The 18834-nt window shown below is 43.2% G+C and overlaps 1 protein-coding gene across 3 annotated transcripts in view; it reads right to left on the bottom strand.

The window, feature by feature from the left end:
* Nucleotides 1-2840: 2840 nt before the first annotated feature.
* Nucleotides 2841-18834, bottom strand: part of LOC118502710 — a 48149-nt gene continuing 32155 nt past the window's right edge. For all 3 annotated transcript variants that reach the window (XM_036035257.1, XM_036035256.1, XM_036035255.1), the window contains exons 5-7: nt 7865-8127; nt 7655-7747; nt 2841-3677 (exon numbers count right to left, since the gene is read on the bottom strand). In XM_036035257.1, the coding sequence (XP_035891150.1) occupies nt 3567-3677; nt 7655-7747; nt 7865-8127 (467 nt within the window). In that variant the 3' untranslated portion in view covers nt 2841-3566. The remainder of the gene's footprint in view (nt 3678-7654; nt 7748-7864; nt 8128-18834) is intronic.

The following is an 18834-nucleotide window of genomic DNA, read 5'->3' as shown; positions in this document are numbered from 1 at the left end:
GTATAAGATACTCGAATAGAGAACTTGGGCCTTAAAAATAAAGTAATCGAAAAGCTGTCAAGATCAGTGATCGACGAAGGGATCGTTCCATTGTTTAGTTTGAGTAATAGTCACATTTATGACATCATCTCATACATGAACGGAGGGCTTTGGCTAACAATTTTCGTCTTGTCTTGTGCTGACCCTGTAATACAAGTCATCCTACCACCAGTAAATAAAGTTTTGATAGCTTTGTAAATGTCTCTTGTATTACGAGGGCCATGAAACTGTCCCATTTTAAATGAGTTGCTCGATCTCTGAAAGACAAGATGTTATAGAGCTAAATATAGTTGTAATTGGCCTTCTGGAAGTGTTTCCTTGTTTTTAGTGCGAAAAAATATTACATTTCAATTGGCTCTACAATGTTTTGGCTCCAGTCACTCCAAGTATACTAGTAAGGCGGTTTGATTGCTGGAGGCTCGGATAGAGCCCGCCGCGGAAGCAGAGTATCAGTTGACGGCAAAGATCTGGAGGTACAGGCAGTGAGGGATCAACCTAGGAGCGGAAGGAGCATCCGCCCGGGGCCTCATCGGTTAGGGGGGCTTTGTCGGTGAGGGAATCCTGTTGTTTCTCTCTTATATCACAATTAGAGGGGCCTCAACTATCATTCCGCTCGGGGCCTCCAAAAAACATGTTCTGGGTACAGAAGTTTGGATACCTTGGTACGATCATAATTTCGGATAACAATGTAAGCTCTACGGGCACGAGTCAAGGACTATGCTGCCGGAGGATCCCATTTTTGAGCGGCGTTTGCTACGGACTATCTTTAGCGGAGTGTTTTGAGATGCAGATATCCTTACTCTATACTCTGATCTCTTTCTCGCTTTAATTGTCGAATATCCTGACGGTGGCCAAAGCTGGAATGATACAATGTCTGGAACACGTGATGAGGATGCCTGTCTCATGTCTAGCTTTAAAGCTTACTACAGCGAGCTCGTTGGCTTGATCAAGTGAAGCATAACCTGTCGAAGATTGGATGCAGTCGTCGTTCAAGGAATGCCTGGAGCGAATTTTCCTGGCAAAGGATTGGCGACCTTACCATATATGATAGACTGTCTCTATTTTGAGAAGGCCAAGATGCCTAGAAGATGATTCAAATTTCTTAAATAAAATGATTTACCAATTATCTGTTCATGCATACACCCATAAGCTTGTCCAACGCTGATAGAAACCGGCACCGGCAGAATGAAAAGAAGGCCAACCTCTGTCCTCTGCTGACTGACGGACTATTGTAACAATTGCAATAGCTTTCGCTTGTCATCTTCCGTTGTTAGTTAGCCGACAACGTTACAATTATTCCTGCCCGATGCCTTCGTAACGCATCGTACCGTGCTGACTGGCTTATCGTGCTTGCGGCCGCTTGAATGCGAGAAGGACGCGTGAACGAGGTTCCGCGAATTGTCCTTCCGCTGACACTAAGTTTTAATCCGAGCATGTGTCTGCTTCTCTGTGTGGGCTTTATCGTTTTCCTTTTTCTCTTCCAATCCAATCCTGGACTCCGACGTTTTGACGGTGTCTTTATTTTCTGTTCAATCGACACGATGCTCTCCCGGCGATGCCGTCACGCAAAAAAGCAGTCTAGGATTTTGGGATCACTTCCCCTTTTTTGTTACCGTCGTTCGATAGTTCCAATTGTGTCCTTCATTTTTTCGGAAGCGTTCAGTAGCGTGTTCTTTTAACTGCTGCATCCTTGAAACCTGAATCCGAGAACCTTATCCCGAGGTGTCATTCGTGCACTATTTTCACTTTAGATTTTTTTTGTTGCTTCAAATAGTGTCGCACGAGTGTCTTATTTAAGGTTTCCGGGGCTTTTTTTTCTTCCCGATGTGACTCACCGTGCCTTACCGCCTTCGAGCGTGTTCAAACTCAATTTTCAGCTTTCTAGTTTATTGACTTTTCGTCGAATTCCTGCTCCAATCCCTCGATTTTGAGCTCGAGTGCCGGAGAAGCTGGCGCAGAAACGCCCGTGGAAGCAGCAGGATGGCCACCGTGGAGAACGCTCCCTGGCGACCCGGAAAGTGACAGCTGTCGTAGCGGTGAATTGTTCCCAAGTTCCGTCTCGTTTGCTTCGAATGTTCGCCTGTTTAATCGTGTCCCTTTGCGCTTGCATGTGTGTAGGAGCATCGTTGGGATTTGCTGTCTGTTTGCCACCACCAGGGAACACACCAACGGACGCAGTTGAAATGCAAATGCAAATGAGATCGATCCCGCCTGGGGGGGAGATCCGTATTCCGGGCTCTAATGTTGTTCCGAGTGTGTCCCTGGCGCGCTCCATTAGGTTTCGATGTGGGAGCTGCTGGCTGGCGTGGAGTGATTGTGGTTCAAAAGGTCCTTATCCGTTGTGTTTGGATGGTGTCACTGGGGCTGGGGCTGGAGCTCACCGAAGCAATGCGAACACAATAATGACAGTTTCGGAGGACCGAGCTGTTCGATGCCGGAGCGCCTATGCATACAATAGTATCGCATTGCCACGCTGTTTACCACATTGTTTGAAAGTGTGCTGAAGCGCATTGGTGGTACACAAATGCAGCCGTTTTCGTGTGTGTTGATTCACCCCGCTGGTAATCGATATCTACGAGACACACTGTACGAGGATAGCCGCGGCCACGACACTTCATACACGCTCGGTTTGCTTGCCGGAAGCGCCTGCAAGGTATGCAATGCGCATCGAAATCAGCAGACGAAACCCGATCACACCAGCGCCTAAGGAGCGTAAGCGATAAGAACGCGTCACATGCTAGATTAAATGCTGGAGCATCGTCTTTCGGAAAAGGCACAGAACACAGTGGAAAGCAAACGCATATGCGCAAGGTCATGTCATTGTTCATGTTGTTCATTAACCGGTCTCCCGTTCTGGTCGATCGGTGTTGACAGTATTATTCGGTATGTCTTCTTCTGTCGGCATAATACTACTCTGCTTAGCTTCGCATGCTAATAAGCTGCCGTTTCCAAACCGAGCATATGTTTTGCGTTTTGTGTGGACAGATGTGAACAGATCGTTTCACCCTGGCCAATAAGCAGCATCGTGTTTCGCGCTCAGTAACGCATTAAACCCTCCATTAACCTTAGCCTGGGAATCTTCCATTCCGAGTCACCGTTTCGGGGAACGGCAACCGTTTTTGATTAAATATCTTCTCTAGCTCAACAAAACGCAGCCCCCAACATACTGATTCGTGATGTGCAAATCTTAATACCTGGATCGCTTTCTTCCTCCTTAACCTAATATCTCACTATTCATGTCTCTTCCTCAACTGTAACGCGTCTAATATACAATGCACGTAATAGATACACTTAACCGCTAACGCAAAGCTATTGATTGTTGTGATTTTAGGCAAGCCTGCAGGATGCAATGATGATGTCCTGATGACAGTGCTACAATACACGCTGCCTACACGTAGGGCTTCTTATTACTACTGCTGCTTGAGTTGCGCTGGAGCGTAAGCTCGCGAACCACTCACTACGCATAGGAATTGACAGTCTTCAGTTTATATTGATTTGTGTTGTGCTACACTCTGTACGCAGCTCGGTCAGCACGTTAAGCAGCACAATCGCTTCCAGAGCGGTCGCCTCCGTTTGCTGTGCTCCTGTGATTGCAGTGCGTCCCAGATGGCTGTATCGAATACCTCCTTGATGTGTTCCTGTAATGAGAATGAAAGAAAGAAATACGTTAGTGAAAGTGTGTTGCAAAGATTGCGATGTTTTCTTTTAAATCCATCAATTAAACTTAGATTCAATTTTAAACTGTAACAAAAAGACTCATTTCAATCTGATTGTGCAACACCCACTGATCGACTAAATCATCCACGGTCATCTGTTATTTTTCATCATGTTTAGTTAAAATATGACAACTGATAATTGGTTTGGAACTGATATGGGTATACCATTCAAGGAATTGAAATCCCCAAGACTATTTGTTCGTACTATGAATTTTATCTTTGAAAAGAAGCGAATCAATCCCCTTGGAGACACTGAGCAGAATGAAAGTTTAAAGCCCAAAACACAACCTTGGCCTCGTGAATGATCTGAGTCTCTGAGGATCTCTATCCTGCTTAGGGGAAGAAACGCCTGTGTCGACTTAAAAGGGCTCACCTTAAAGCCCTTGTTTAGTTTGCCTCTACTATGGTCCACCCCAGTGCTTGAGTGAAGAAGATGGAAAAAGTAGGAATCTTCGTGAAGAGCAATTAAAACTGATTAAAATATCACTAAATTTTCTAAATTTTGGAAAAAAGATGAGAACGTCTAAAGGTGCACAGATTCTGGCCAACTAACAGTGTTTTCAAATGCAGCAGAAACGAAAAATCCAAGGTCGCATTGCCTTGTAATGATATCATTATAAAATTTGGATTAAAGTACCAATGCATCCGTCGACTCGGGGAAATATATCTATTGTTCAGGTCTGAGACGACAATGTCTCAGTGACAGTAATTCTGTACAGACGATCCTTGGCTCTTTTTAAGAAAAAATTTGGACGCTGAGAGTGTCATCGATGTAAAAACCTCTAAACTAACATCAGGCAATTGCTAGAATTTTTGGACGAATTTGTTTAGGAAGACATTATTCAATTATTTTTAATGCAAGAAAATTTAGCTGCTTTCTCTCCAGATTTGAGATGAGCTGAGAATACTGATACTCATTTTAAAGACACTCACTTCTCGAGAACGTCTCAAAATCTCACCTGAGACTAATTATAGCTATCCAACAGTGTTGTAGGATGCCCTTCATATGCAGCAGAATTTAGGATGATACTATGGTTTTATCTGTTTGAATTGTAGATCCATGGTTTGGAACGTCCGTCTAATCGGTGAAATCTTGGTCGCAAAGGTACATGTGACAATCTTTCGATCATCGACTCATTGGACAAACATCTGCTGCCTATATTCAATTATTTTTTAAACTAGACAGAGTAGCTATTTATCGTCAAGAATAAGGATGAGCTTATCAATTCTAATATTCATGTTTAAAATATCCATGGCCAAGTTGTCAGGAACATTTCACAAGGTCGCTCAAGGCAACATAGCATAATATTTGTAAAATACGCCTTAATCGAAGAATTTGAATCAAATTAAATCCATTCAATTATCTGTTGTAGTTCTATTTAACCGTCAAGCATCGTTAAATAGCTAAGCAAATGCTCTCCAAACAATTAAGACATCCTTTAGAAAACGCTCCACATAGTTCGGTTGCCTCATTTCGCCCTTGTCATGTTTGGCCAACACGAATAGTTTCATCGGCTATCACGCCGTTTGTTGAAAGAATAACTAAAAAAACGATAAGTTAGCTGACAACAGAGACATACACTGCCCCATACACGCTCGGTCCACCTGCCAGAGCTCTCACAGCTTTCCTATTCGGGCAGAACCAGCTTGGGCAGCACAGCAGCATTAAGCACACAAAACCATCAACCGGCCCATAATCCCCAAACGGTCTGTTGCCCAGCTCCGGCACAGCCTAACTGTTTTCGAATGTCAGCAGGTCGTTGGTTGAACACTCCACTCCCGACCAACCAGCCGACCCATTCCAGCTCCCGGGAGGAACCGTCAGTATGCGTTGTAATCGTGTCCGTTCGGACCAATGGTTTGGCCGTTCGTTGACAACTTGTTTTATTACCGCTCTGGCCGGTTACACGGTACACGGGTCAATCTGGTCTGGAAGACGGTTTTCGAACCTGGCTGGAACCTTGAACAGGTGGTGCTGGAGCAACGTGAATAACACGGCAAGAGTGACAAAAAGGAATAAAAGCCAAGCAAACCGCTTACACTCATTCGTCCGCGAAGGATGACCTTATTGGACAAAAAAAAAAAAACCCCACTCCCAGTCAAGAGTTCATTACGCCCCAAAGCGGCTACAAAACGGACGCGGAAGTCGAACACGTACTCAAACGGTACCCCAAAACAGGATGGGAAACAGCCATCAGGGGGGAAAAAAAGTAAAACCAAACGGTTCCAACCGGTTTAGTTGAGCTAATGTGTTTCCTCGGCATGGTGGTGGTAAAAGTTAAGGCACGTGTCGCAAACATATCGCGCACAAACTTTGCTGACGGTGTATGTAGAAGGACACGTCCTGTACTTCTTCGTCGAGCGTGATTTATACGCTGTTTCTCGTATTTCAGAGCATGGGAATGGGGGTGGACTCTATTTGCTATTACAATTTTGTCTAAAGACTCTTACAAGGTGAATTCTAGATTCAATTTCAGTAAGTAGGGAGATTAGCAAGATGCTTCTAATCTGTTACTTAATGCCGATGTTAAACTTCACTTTAAGCTTGAAAGGTTTGAAGAGCTTTTGTTTAAAAGTTACACATACAAGGATTGGATCTCTTATTTATGGATTTTGAGTTAAGATTTTTTTGGAGTTATAATTTAAAATTGGCGACGGGAAAACGAGCTAAAATTAAAATTTTTAATCTAGTGCTAGAAAGGACCATCAGCAGGACAACTTGAACGTGGGATCCATTTGAGGAGCTTCAAAGACTAACTTCCAGCGAGGCGCTTAAGGCTCTCGAGTGGAATAAAAGGCTTATCAACGGTAGGAAAAAGGTGACCAACGAAATTGGGATGTTACAGTCTAAGAACGGCACTGGGACTATGTAGAACATTTATAGTCTTAGTACGGACATGCGCCTCTGAGCCATTGACTCTTTCCAAAACTGGCTATAAGTGTAGAAGTGCAATGAATGAAAAGCTACAATGAATATTGTGCATCAAACAAGATTGGATAGGTTCCGGTGACTTAGTCAGTGACTTCAAGCTCTATGAAGTCCCTAAGCTGAATAAAAGTTGATTTCCATTCCCCTAACGCATGGAATCTGCTGATTAGACCAGAGGTAAAATGCAAATATAATACAAGGCATCTTATTGAGTTCTGAGCCCTCTAACTCAACTCATTTTCTCCTGCGGGTAAGATTTCCCTTACTTTGTGGCGTGCGTTTTGAATTTTGTTGATAACTCTGTAACATTTGCTGTTGGAGCATCAGTAGCTTGAGATTTATTGGCATGATGACCTAGGATTGAACATGAACCCATAAGAAAGAGTGTAGCAGGGTTAAACCACAAAGTCTTGACGGTAAGTCCTTCTTTGCTTCCACATGGGACAATCTTCGAGAGTCCACATAGGGATGTTGCCCAGGAGAGTCATCGCTTGTTGGTGGTCCAACCCTAAAATGCCCATTAAATTATGACCTTCTGGGGATAGCTACTTGGAAGATAATCTTTTTACCCATAAATTGCTTGAGTCTTGAAGTTTCGAAGTTTCGGCCTGATCGAAGCTCCCAGGACTCTACAGCCAGCTTACAGGAAGTGATGCCTCTGTTGCTATGAACGGAGAACCCCTTAAAAAATCCAGTCTCTAAACATCTGCTAAGTTTGCTCATACTAAAGTCCGGCTCTGGTGTTCCAGGTCATTTCCATCTAGTCATTTCATCAACCTGAATGCTTATGAGCGGAAATAGGCGTGATAAGCCCAAATAAAGATGGAATGATGAAGCAGTTATGTCTACCAAAGAGATCAGGATATTAGACTTTTCCGTCCTCAAAGAACTGCAGAAGACCGCTAAGTGGTTGTAGCATCAGGTAAACCAGTATGTAAGGCCCTCTTTTTTAATATCCCACCATATTTACCTTCTTGTGTGACGATGTTTCAATGTATTTAGCGCCTATCTTCCGGGCAAAGTCCCAGGCTGATGAGAACAGGATCGGTTTCTCTCCTTGTGCCTGAAACGAGAATAAAGCAATGTGTTTCGAAAAGGTTAAGCAAGGCTTCAATTATTTCCGAACCAGCTGTTTCCCTTTAGATTAGAATCAACCTTGCACCACCCATCGATAACTTACCTGCAGCTTGCTGATCGTCCCCTGATCATTCCGTAGATCGGACTGCGTACCGACAAGCACCACCGAGACACCCTTCAGCTTGCTGATTTCCGGCTGCCATTTGGTGGCCAGCGATCGAAAGCTGTCCGGCTGGACGACGGAGAAGCAGAGCAGGATAACGTCGGACCCGGGATAGCAAAGCTGCCGCAGCGTGTCGAGCGCATCCTGGCCGGCCGTATCGCAGAGCGTCACACCGATCGGTCGTCCATCCACGCTGACGTCCACTGAAGGAAGAAGAACGGAAAGAGAAGGTTGAAGCGCAAGTTCTTCGCAGTGTGTGCTACTTTGTTATGCTGTTAGAATGTACAAGCTCATCAATTCAAAAACCTTATGTCCGCTGTGGGAAAAGAAGGGTGAACATTCGAGAAGAATTCTATGGCGGACTGACGATGCGGGATTGTTTCACCACAATAAAGAGCTTTCCAGAAGGCTTTTCTCAAGTGGCGAAAATGGTGATCTGGCTTTCAAGTGGAAACTGCTCCCGGTTCTAAGGGCTACCTACAATGTCTGTTGAATATTTTTCCCTTTGCTTATTTCTCTATGATGGAATCCGGTGGAAGGAAAAAAAAGACTTTTGATTCGTGGGACAAAAACCCACATCAGTCGTAGCTTTTCCACTGTAGAAAATCGGGTAGGGTTTGACAAGAGCCAACTTTTCCCGCACTCGATCGATTGTTGTCCCGTTGGCATATCAAGTTTAAAATTTATTTCCAATTACCCAAATGGTCGTAAAATGATCGACACATTGCCCGGCACTGGTTTTGTCTCCTCCCACGCAGAGGGCAAGGCTCGAGTTCCGTAGACATGGTGAGAAAAAACTAATAAAGCGAAACTTCTCCGAACACACTCAACATCATCAACCCCTTTTTATAGCGTAGCCCGTGAACCCCTCGATGCATGTCTTATCACACCACGTCCACATTAGTCGTAGCTTTCTCTAGCTTCCCACCAAACGAGTCAAAAAATAAACTTAAAATCCATATTTTAATCTAAATAATGACCCGTAATCGAACGAAGGGGACGCAGCCAGGAAATCCATTCCCGAATCTCTCTCATCATCACGGAACGGAATGGCCTTTGCCACAGCGACGAGTTCCGGGAAGGAGCGAGAAAAAGGTCGCACAATTTGACACAGGTGGCATGCATCGCCTCTTTTTGGGATTGTTTTTGGGACGTTCGGACGTTCGACTACGCTTTTCTTTTCCTTTCTCGTTCGCCGTTCCTATTTTGCTGCTTTACCTACTCATTTAAAGAAACCGCTGTCAGATGGGAATCGATTAAAGAGCGAAGGAGGAGCGTTGCGTTTTTTTGGTACGTTGCCAGAGAAAGTTAGAATGAAGTCGTGACAATGAAGATGGGATCTAGATTTTTCAACTGGAGTGTGTTTTTTTTGTGTCGATCGCTGATAACTTTTACGATATGAATGAAATGGGTTTTTTGTTTGGGAAGTTGCGGTGAGGCAAAGAATCAAAATTTGAGATTGATTCGGAAAAAGTTTCAGCTCAGCTGGAACAGGTGGAAAAGATTGTCGATGGGAACCAAATATGTGGGTGTACGTTTGCTGAGTGTCTGACATTTGCTCTGAGTGAGAATTGATGTAGGTGGAATCTCGCTTATATTTTACTTGCTGTACAATCGGTGATGGATACAACAAAAAGACTAATTCCATATCCATTTTTTAATCATTTAAAAATATGGTTGACAATACGGCATCGGACCGTAATACTCAATAAATAAATTAAAAATATGGTCCAAGTTATGAAGTTCATAAGTTAAACATTAAATCGTTTTTTTTAATATTCGTTCAGACGTTACCCAATAATGATGAGCATGAAAATCAATACACTAAAAGAAAAATTTTAAAATACTTTTTTAAATCAGTTCATATTGAAATAATGATTCGATTATAGTGTGATAAAGCAGAGGATGAATCCAATCCTTTTCTCGATTTTCCAACTAAAATTTTTACCAAAATTCTAAACAATTTTGATGTTTTAAACATCGGCATCATAATATCCCTTGAAGGAGGTGGACCGGTGACCGAGGCGATAACGGCGACGGTCTTCATACGACAGGCCCGGAGATCAAACCCCATCCAGACCACCCAGAGATGGTCTAACTATCCTGCTACGGGTAAAGGCAAACCTCAGGCAGGCAAAAATGGCAGACCACGACCACGACTTCTTGAGGTTGTAGTGTCCAAGAAAAAGTAAAGAATATCCCTTGCAGGATATTGTTGTCTAACTGTGTTGCAAATTATACATTGAGATGCTTCAGTTCGTAATTATGTCAAGGAAACAAGAAATGGCAGTAATCTCGTGGTTGTAGCACCAATAAGGACGATAACTTACAAAAGTAGAGGAATGGTCCTATAATAGTGGATAAGATCGTCTCTTAAGTTTAAACAAGGTTTTAACCATCCGAAACATCAAGGGTTTACAACAATTGCTCAGTGTATTAAAGCATTCTTGAGACTGGAATTTCGAATCACAGACTACTGTTATTTCTAGTGCATAAGATTAAAATACATAAAAATACAAAAAAAAACTCTCCATCAAGGTTTTTCCCCATAGAAACGGGAAAACATTTTCTTCTACATTTGCCCTTTGCTTCTTTTTGTTTAAATTAAATTTGCGTCCGACTTAAGGTCTGAATGACCTGATTTAACAAGCAATATTGTTTGAAAACTAATTTGATAAAGCTGATTACTTTGAATTGTCCCTTATTCACAATTCCCAAAGCTACTGTATGCCAGTGACTTCATATAAAAGTTATCGAACTAATATGAAATAAATTATCTAATCCATATGGAAATAATAGCAATGGCAGGCTAAAAGCTCTTATAATTTAAATGTCGTGGCGATCGAATCTCGCTGAACGAACTCCTTACTGTGACCGAGAGTAATTTTTAAAAGAACCAGTAGTCTGGCAAGTTCGATAACTGCTAAATGGATTGAGAAGCTTGTTGTTAAGATTCTAAGCTTAGATTTAAGAATTTATAAGGAAAGTATAAGTATATCTTCAGGCTCAATGCTGATCCTTCACAGTATGTTAAAAATTAATACTTAAAATTCCCAATTCAAGTATATACAAAATCTCATTTATTTTGGTAAAAAACTTCACTCCATCCATGAATGCATAATTCGATTTAGCAATTGTTCTACCTCAATTTTAACCAACAAAGATTTCCACACGGCTTTTTGAATCACTGCTTATTCCTTCCCTTAATGGCGACTGCGAGGCTGAACATAAAACCTACAACAACAACAACAAAAAACCCGCCAAAACAGACATCGAAAAGATAAGCTCGGGTTCTCCACTGTGTCACGGCCAAACGATTTAAACTGCACAGCTGTGTGCACTGCAAGGTACGCGTAGGTGGTCGATTAAGCAAACGAAACGCTAACACAACCCGGTGAGTCAGGGCTGGCCGCGAAAGCTATGCTATCTCATGCATTCTTCTGATAGCCTGGCAGGCAGGCCCGCAGAGAGAACCGGTTCGAAACTTCGGCAGCTGAATGCTGTTTTATGCAGCTGGAATATGAAAAATACAACCAAGATACCTCTGCGCTACACGAGGACGATATCTTAATTATGAGCATTTTCTGGTTTATCGAATCTGTCAGACCTCGTTGACAGACCTTCTTCACCTTCGATTGTGGTAGTTTGACGGGGGATTGGGGGAGGTGGGCCGAAACAATCTGAACTCTGATGACCCCGGACAGAAAATCTTCTCTGAAGCTACTACAACGACACCATCAACATGGGACCTGTTCAGCGAGCGTCAGCCAGCACTTCGAAATCGATTTTGCATCGTTCAGCCGGTTGCATCACCCGAGCAGCAGCAGCAGCAACAGCAACATGGTCAGCGGTTGTGGATGATACCAATGCAATTACCGCGCTCGCCCGTCGCTTCGGGGTGCCGGGGGTTCTTCAGCACCGGGCACAAAGCAGCCTGTCTTCGGTGTATGCACCGCACGCTGCACTCGAACGCTCTCGAAGTGACGTTTCGAGTGGCCCGCATATCGCATTTGCGTTCGGGGTCAGCTTCTGCCAGAGCGATGCGAACGATTGCATTGAAATAGATATTGAATTATTTCGCTCGAGTATCGGCTGCTCTGTGGTTGGGAGGGACTATAGGGTGTTGTGGTGCATCCACAGATCCTCACCTATCCACTCCGGCCGCGGCTTGTCCCTCGTAACGATACGAATGAAAATTCAACAACACTGTGCCTCGCTGTTGCCTGGGTATCTATAACAGTGAATGAAAAATGGAAAGAGCTAACCCTCCCGGTACATCGACCGACCGACCCACAGCGAGACACAATTTCGATCGAACACTCATTTGCATAAACGGGTGCAACCGGGCGGCAGGTTGATTGACGGAAGAATATTATCGTTCAATGTGGCGGAAGTTGCATTGCAGCCCGGGGGGAAAAACGGCGCGGAAAGCCGGTGTGCGGTATGGTTTATGTAAGCAAATCTGTTCAAGGACCGCGTAGGACCGCGTAGTTTTAAGCGCGATCTTGAGTGTTGCAAACGTTGGAAACGGGGAGACGGCAAACTTGATATTCATAACCACAGTCGGTTGCAGCTTACGGTAATGTGGAGCTTTTTGTCTCTCGTTAATAGCAATGAAGTGCCAGTAGATTATATTTACGATACAATTGACTCTGTTCGAGTGTTGAAAAGGGAAGAGGTTGAGTCAGTAATAGTCGCAAATAGTCTAGAGGTTTATGGACATGTTATTAATTAGTGATGGTATTGTTTAAAAATGTTTAAGCTTTGTACAAGGTAAGGCAATTGATGGAATACAGCGGAAATGTTACATCACTTTGTGAAGGTTTATAAATGAATTTTAGGAGAAGATTGGATGGATTTTGATATCAATTTAAGAAACACAGGAGAGTAAATTTGTGTAAATTGTTTATCAAAATTGCATCTGATTTCTAGAGTCTAGCTCGTATCTGAGTTTTCTCCTAAACTAACAAACAATTTTCTTTTAGGATAAAAATGCTCAAAGCTTAACTAACGGAAAGACTCAAAAAATGTACAAAAAATCGAATACATAAGACATCAGAAGAATAGGATCGCTAGTACAATACAATCAAGATCTCAAAGATTGTGAGGACCACAGGAAAGGTTTGTCAGTATGCTCAGTCAGTATTGATTCTTATGTTAGCAACGGACTATAAATGCTATCGAAGATGTGAAGTTCCAAATACTTCCCCACAAAAGCCGACATATATCTGTCAGTTCTAGTTATGATCGTTGGAGACTGAAGTCTGGTGGCCCTTTAGACGGCAAGACGGTCCTCCTAACGTCAAGACCGGTTATCGAGACCAATCCAGGTCGTTACCTCATAGCAAGGACTAACTATCTAACTTGTTCTTCGTCATATTTTGCTTTGACGGTTCAATCTAGAGAGGTTTTGGTTTGAAATTTCCGACTTCAGTGACTTGATTTGACCTGTAGCTGGATATTTGATAGTCCTGCGTCAGATCTGGCCCCAATCCAATTTTCGTTTCACTAACTGTTTAAGATTGAGATATTGGGATGATCTGTAGTCCGTGACTTTATGAGGCGGCTCGGTTTAATTATAGCACATGTCGATCTAAGGCAAGGTTTAAATACAATAAAATGCCTATATCATAGAACTTAGTGAGGGTAAAATTGCAGATGTTCGGTCGACAAATTACAGTGAGATGACTCCTTACAGAAAGCATCTGTTACGATCATCTATATCAACGAAATTATTTCTTTCCATTTTTACACTTCTTATACTTTGCTAAGTGAAAAAGTTTGCCACCTCAAAGTACTACAAATTGAGACAAATTTTTTTTCTATCACTGAAACTGGACACACATATAAACTTTAAAAAGAGTTATTAATTTTCAACTCCTAACTGAAATTCTTCTTTATGAAAAACCCTTCTCATGTCTTTCTTCAGAACCAGATCATCCATAAAACATCACTATAACATTTTCTTTCCACCACCAGCTTTAACGAAACGAAACAATTTTCAAAAACAAAACAAAAGTGCTTAATAACCCTCCACCTGCCTTTCAAGCATATTTACTCTCCCAGTTTATGATCGTATCGTTCATTTTCACCCGTCCCTGCCGATAACCGACAACCTACCGAGAATTGTTGACAGTTTCTACCGTCGGGATTTCCCCGCGAGACTCGCTATGGAGAGGGCGTCCCGGGACGCAGCGGGACATGTTTGTTTTCCACCACACAACCACAGCAACGAAACAGCTGGGCTCATTCTCACCACCCGGGAAGGCCGTATTGCGTGTCCAGCCGTCGCTGAAAAGCAGCCATTTAATCAACATAGCCTCAAAAAACGCTTAGCTCCAATAATGAAACTCGTGGAAGCTTTTTTCGACCGGACAACCATCTCATTGACACCGGGAATACCACACAGGGTTTCGTTTTTAATCTTCAAAAACATAACCACCCTTCGAGCCTAGCATAAACAACAGCAAGTCTGACGAATCTACCCAGCAAAAACATAAAACCGCACAAGAATCACGCGGCCGTTACAAAATGGCTTGACCATTCCAGTCAAGCGCAACATAAAGGAACGTTTCAATTACGGACGGAATCGGTAACATTCGCGACAAACAAACACAGCGGGCGGCTGGCGGGCGATTGTTCCGATACGTGAAGCAATCTGGCCACTCGGACCAACAACCCCACTACCACAGCCCATCCCCCGTTCGCTCACTGTTGATTCACCTGAAATTTCTCGGAAGGCGCGCGCGAGAGCACTTCCAACTGACGGTGATCCATCTATCTTAATCTTCGGGCGTCGCTTATCGAAATATATATCACGGGCAGGGTTTCGGCGTTTTGGTTGTTTGGCAGGATTCGCCCCGGCCCGGCTCCGGTGTTTATGTTTATTTTTCGCCACGATACATTCTGCACACAATGTTTGCAGACAGTTTTTCATCCGTTGGTGGAGTGAGCAGAGCTGGTTGGACTGGTATGGCGTCTTATCGATATCGGTGCGCTCGTGACGTGACGTGGGTAGAAAATGAGCGCGCTGCTCGAGCAGATAATATCGGTCGATAAGCGCGTAGTCAAAAGGAGAGATGATACGACACACGACTATCAGCAGCAACAACAAAAAAGAGCCCGCGATTCTGAAGAGTTTATCCGTCACACGACGGCGTCATGACTGCAAGCGCTTGTGTCTTTTTTGGTCCTGTTTTCCATCGATTCTCCAACCTTCTGAAGAAGCTCTGCTTTATTTCCGGTTTGACTAGAGCTTCCTTTTTATATTGCCATTTAGTTCTCACTCCTTCCCACGTTTCTCGAGATCGATTCTGATGCGGTAGCCTCGAGCAACTCACCAGAGCTCAATAAATCTTGATAATTTTTAAAATCTAACCTCCACACCGACATAAACCAAACATTTTAACGTTAAAAAGAACCGATCAAAACCGTCCGTGAGCACGCGTGGAGTCGCAAAAGGTAATACGGACTCGATAAACATCAGCCAAACCCCTGGGCCACAGCGTGTGACGCCATCACGGGACTTTCGAAGCGGATGATGTAACCTGTCGGGCCGCACTGATTTATTTACCATTTTGGCAAATTTTGATGATTTTTGTTTTCAATTTATTCCCCACTGTTTGCATTTCATTTGATCGCCAAACGTATCGGCGGCGCGTAAACGTGGCGCTGAATTAAATTTACATTTGCGCGTGGGAGCTCGTGGCGTTTCCGCTGTCTACTATTCCTTCAGATACGGCACAACCGGATGTGATATGGTGCCGTACGTGAACGTAAATCTGTTAAGAACGTTCAGGCGTTCAGTATTGATGCAGCTGGCATATGTTAGCAGAGGAGTTGGTGGGTTCACAGGAGCTTTATGGGAACTGTGCTTGTATGGCGTAATGGCAGCTGAGTGTGTTGTCGGTAAAGTTGGCGGTACTGTCTTGACGTAAATGATTGCTGTTCAGTGATAACGCATCATGCTTTATCTTGCCATAAATATTACATTGGTTTTGTTGTGTTTTATAGGGATATTTGGTGGTTTGGTAAATATTGAGCATTTTTCTGGATTCTTGGTCGGTTTTTGGTTGGTTCGCTTTCGGGGACTTTGCGACTTCTTCTTGGTTTAACGACGTTCTAGATTATGACGGCCATCGCATGGCTTAATAGAATAAGTCTAGTTGGATTGTCTCACTACGACGGAACAGTCCGAATCGGGGTTGATCTCCTCGTCTGCTGACTTGTGAAGATTGGCACAGCTATCGGCTCAAACTCCGGGATCCGGATCCCGCTGGAACTTTGAGTCATTAGACTTAGCTCGTCTATTAATTGTATCAGGATAAAGAGGAACATTTCCAGCTTGACCTGCAATCAGTTACACTTGCTATCGAATTTTTTATGAAGTTGAGGTAGAATCTTTCCAAGTTTTTCTAGACATAAAACATTTTATAATGAAACGATCGGAATATTTCACTTCAGAACTCCAATGGGCAACAAATCCACTTCACTGTATCCTGTTGAGAATCTTTAAAATGTTCGAACTTTGGTTCTTTGAACTAGTTCTAGATTTTGAAGCTTTTGTGCCAAACAGTGTTACAATTTATTGTACAGGTATAATGTAGATATAAAAATCTTGGTTAATCTAATCCTTTGAAAAGTCATACTTCAACCTCGAAAGGTCTTGACCTGCCATTTCTGGCTTTCTGTGACTTAAATTACCCATAGCAAAGTAGTCAGCCCTGCGTACGGGGAGGCGGTCTGGATGGGATTTGAAGAGTCATTAGCGTTCCAATATAAGAACCCAATAAGCCTAAGGACTAGGTTTAAACTATAGATGAGATCCTAGTTATAGTTTGTTCATGTTTAAATAGTTCAAAATATTGTCAGATGAACAGGATTGTACTGAATATCTGATAGATTGGAGGATAACAAAATTGAAGAGTTTGTTGGGTTGACGTAAAGTACTATATCCAGTATCTCGCTTATAAAGTTATATTCTCCAATATTTTTACTCCAACATTTTTCCACAACATGTACCTCCCTCTGTATCACAAATTGAGTCCATTTTTATATTCTCACTCGGTATCACATTGCAACACGCTTCGGAAGGTCACCGGGCAGCTGTGTTCCATTTCCAATCCACCCTCACAGCTGCTCAAGGACCTTCTTCGCCGCTACAAACCACGACAGCACGGCAGGACCATCCACCAGTCACCAGTCGGCCAGGAATCACGTTTCGCTGCGGTATCGGAAATTGTTTGGAGAGAAGAATTTTCCACCAGCATATATCACGTTTCGGTGGCCTTATCGCACGGCAAACCTCAAACCATCGGGCCGCGGAAGTGTCAAGAAGCAACAAGGGCTAAGGACACGTCCACTGGTGTGTGCGTGTGTGTATATGTGATGCACTGGAAAGGACCAATTCAACCAGCAAACCGGAGCGTGCGCCGGGACGGGTTCTACTTTCCGGGCTTCTTGGTCTATGCAGGCACCGAACCCATCGCCAGCTTATCATACATAGTGCACGCAGCATTTGTGCAAACAGCGTCAGAATCCTTGGATATACTATATTCTGATCAAATATTTGCCGCTACCTTACACGTCTCGAGGCGTTCGGGGCAAGCCAGAACTGTGCCTGTGCACCGGCACCCAATAGGCGAGCAACTTCCACTCGATCTCGGTACATATTGGAAGCTAACCACCGTCTTGGTCCACTTTTTCCAGCGAAGCGTGCCGGTGTAATATCGAACGGACGAACAGGCAAACAGCATCGACGGATGGTGGCACAATTATCCTTAATTCTGTCGTAATACGAAGTCACATCCTTTCCGGATGGTGGCAACTTCAGCTTCGCCAGCATCCGTTTATTGGTTCGAAGTTGCGAAGAAACATTCCCGGCATACCGGGCACAATCTGCCTGGTAGATTCAGCGGCGCATACCGACGTTCGCGTTCGGTGCCGTGGGCAATCAAAATCGGAAGCACTCTCCGAGGGGTGGTGGGCCGTTGAAGAGTAGTTGTTAGCAACTATTTGTGCCTTTCATCTCGACATTCTTCGGCAAAGTATTAAATGAATGGAGGAGCGTAAAGTCTTCGCGTGAGCAACTTCCGGTTCGATAGGCGCCCGAGGGCGATCACAAGCCTGGCAAAGCCCATCAAAGAAATGTTCTATATTAATTCTTTTTTTCTGATTAGAGTTTTGCTTCGTTCGGTGGAAATCGAGTGATTTGGGAATGCCGTTTCGAGTATTTTAGTAAGGAATATCCATAAGGCTTGTGTATTAATTTCAACACGTTTAAAATCTTAATTGACATCCCATTGATGGGTGCTATCTTAATTAATTGCGCCTAACAGTTAGGCAATTCGCTTATCACAATTGATGGGAATTTTGTTATCCTTTACTTACTACTTATCACAGAATGGATTATTTTCCATCTTTTGTCGTAAATATTGGCATTAGGTGGTTATTAGAAAGTGCTTAAAATATCTGAAAAATCGTTATTTAATTTGACAATTATTTAGCAATTTATTCTTTAATTTAGAAGGATACGTTATGGCAGATATTAGCCTTCAAGCTACTCAAGTTTTATTTTCCAAATTATAAGCCTTCAATTTTTGATTTCCCAAGTACAACAACCTGCTCCAATGAATCCTCGAACCTAATAAACATTCTCAGCAACTGAGCAAAAAAAACTAAATAAACGAAGTCAAGGCTATCTCTTTCTTCTTCTTAGGCTCTATAACCTCAAGATGTCTTGCCTTTCCATCACTGCCTCCCAGGAATCACTATCTAGCGTGTAGTTTAAGATAGGCTTAAGAAGAACTCTAACAGCTACTCCTATCAAATAGTCAACCAGATCGAACTTATATAGGCCCTTAAAGCATATTCTAAACTATAAGAACTTTATAAAAGCTTGAACATCGAAT

This window comes from Anopheles stephensi, chromosome 2 (assembly GCF_013141755.1).
Source record: "Anopheles stephensi strain Indian chromosome 2, UCI_ANSTEP_V1.0, whole genome shotgun sequence".
In the NCBI taxonomy this organism is placed as follows: Eukaryota; Metazoa; Arthropoda; class Insecta; order Diptera; family Culicidae; genus Anopheles; species Anopheles stephensi.
This window is presented reverse-complemented; position numbering and strand designations above follow the sequence as displayed.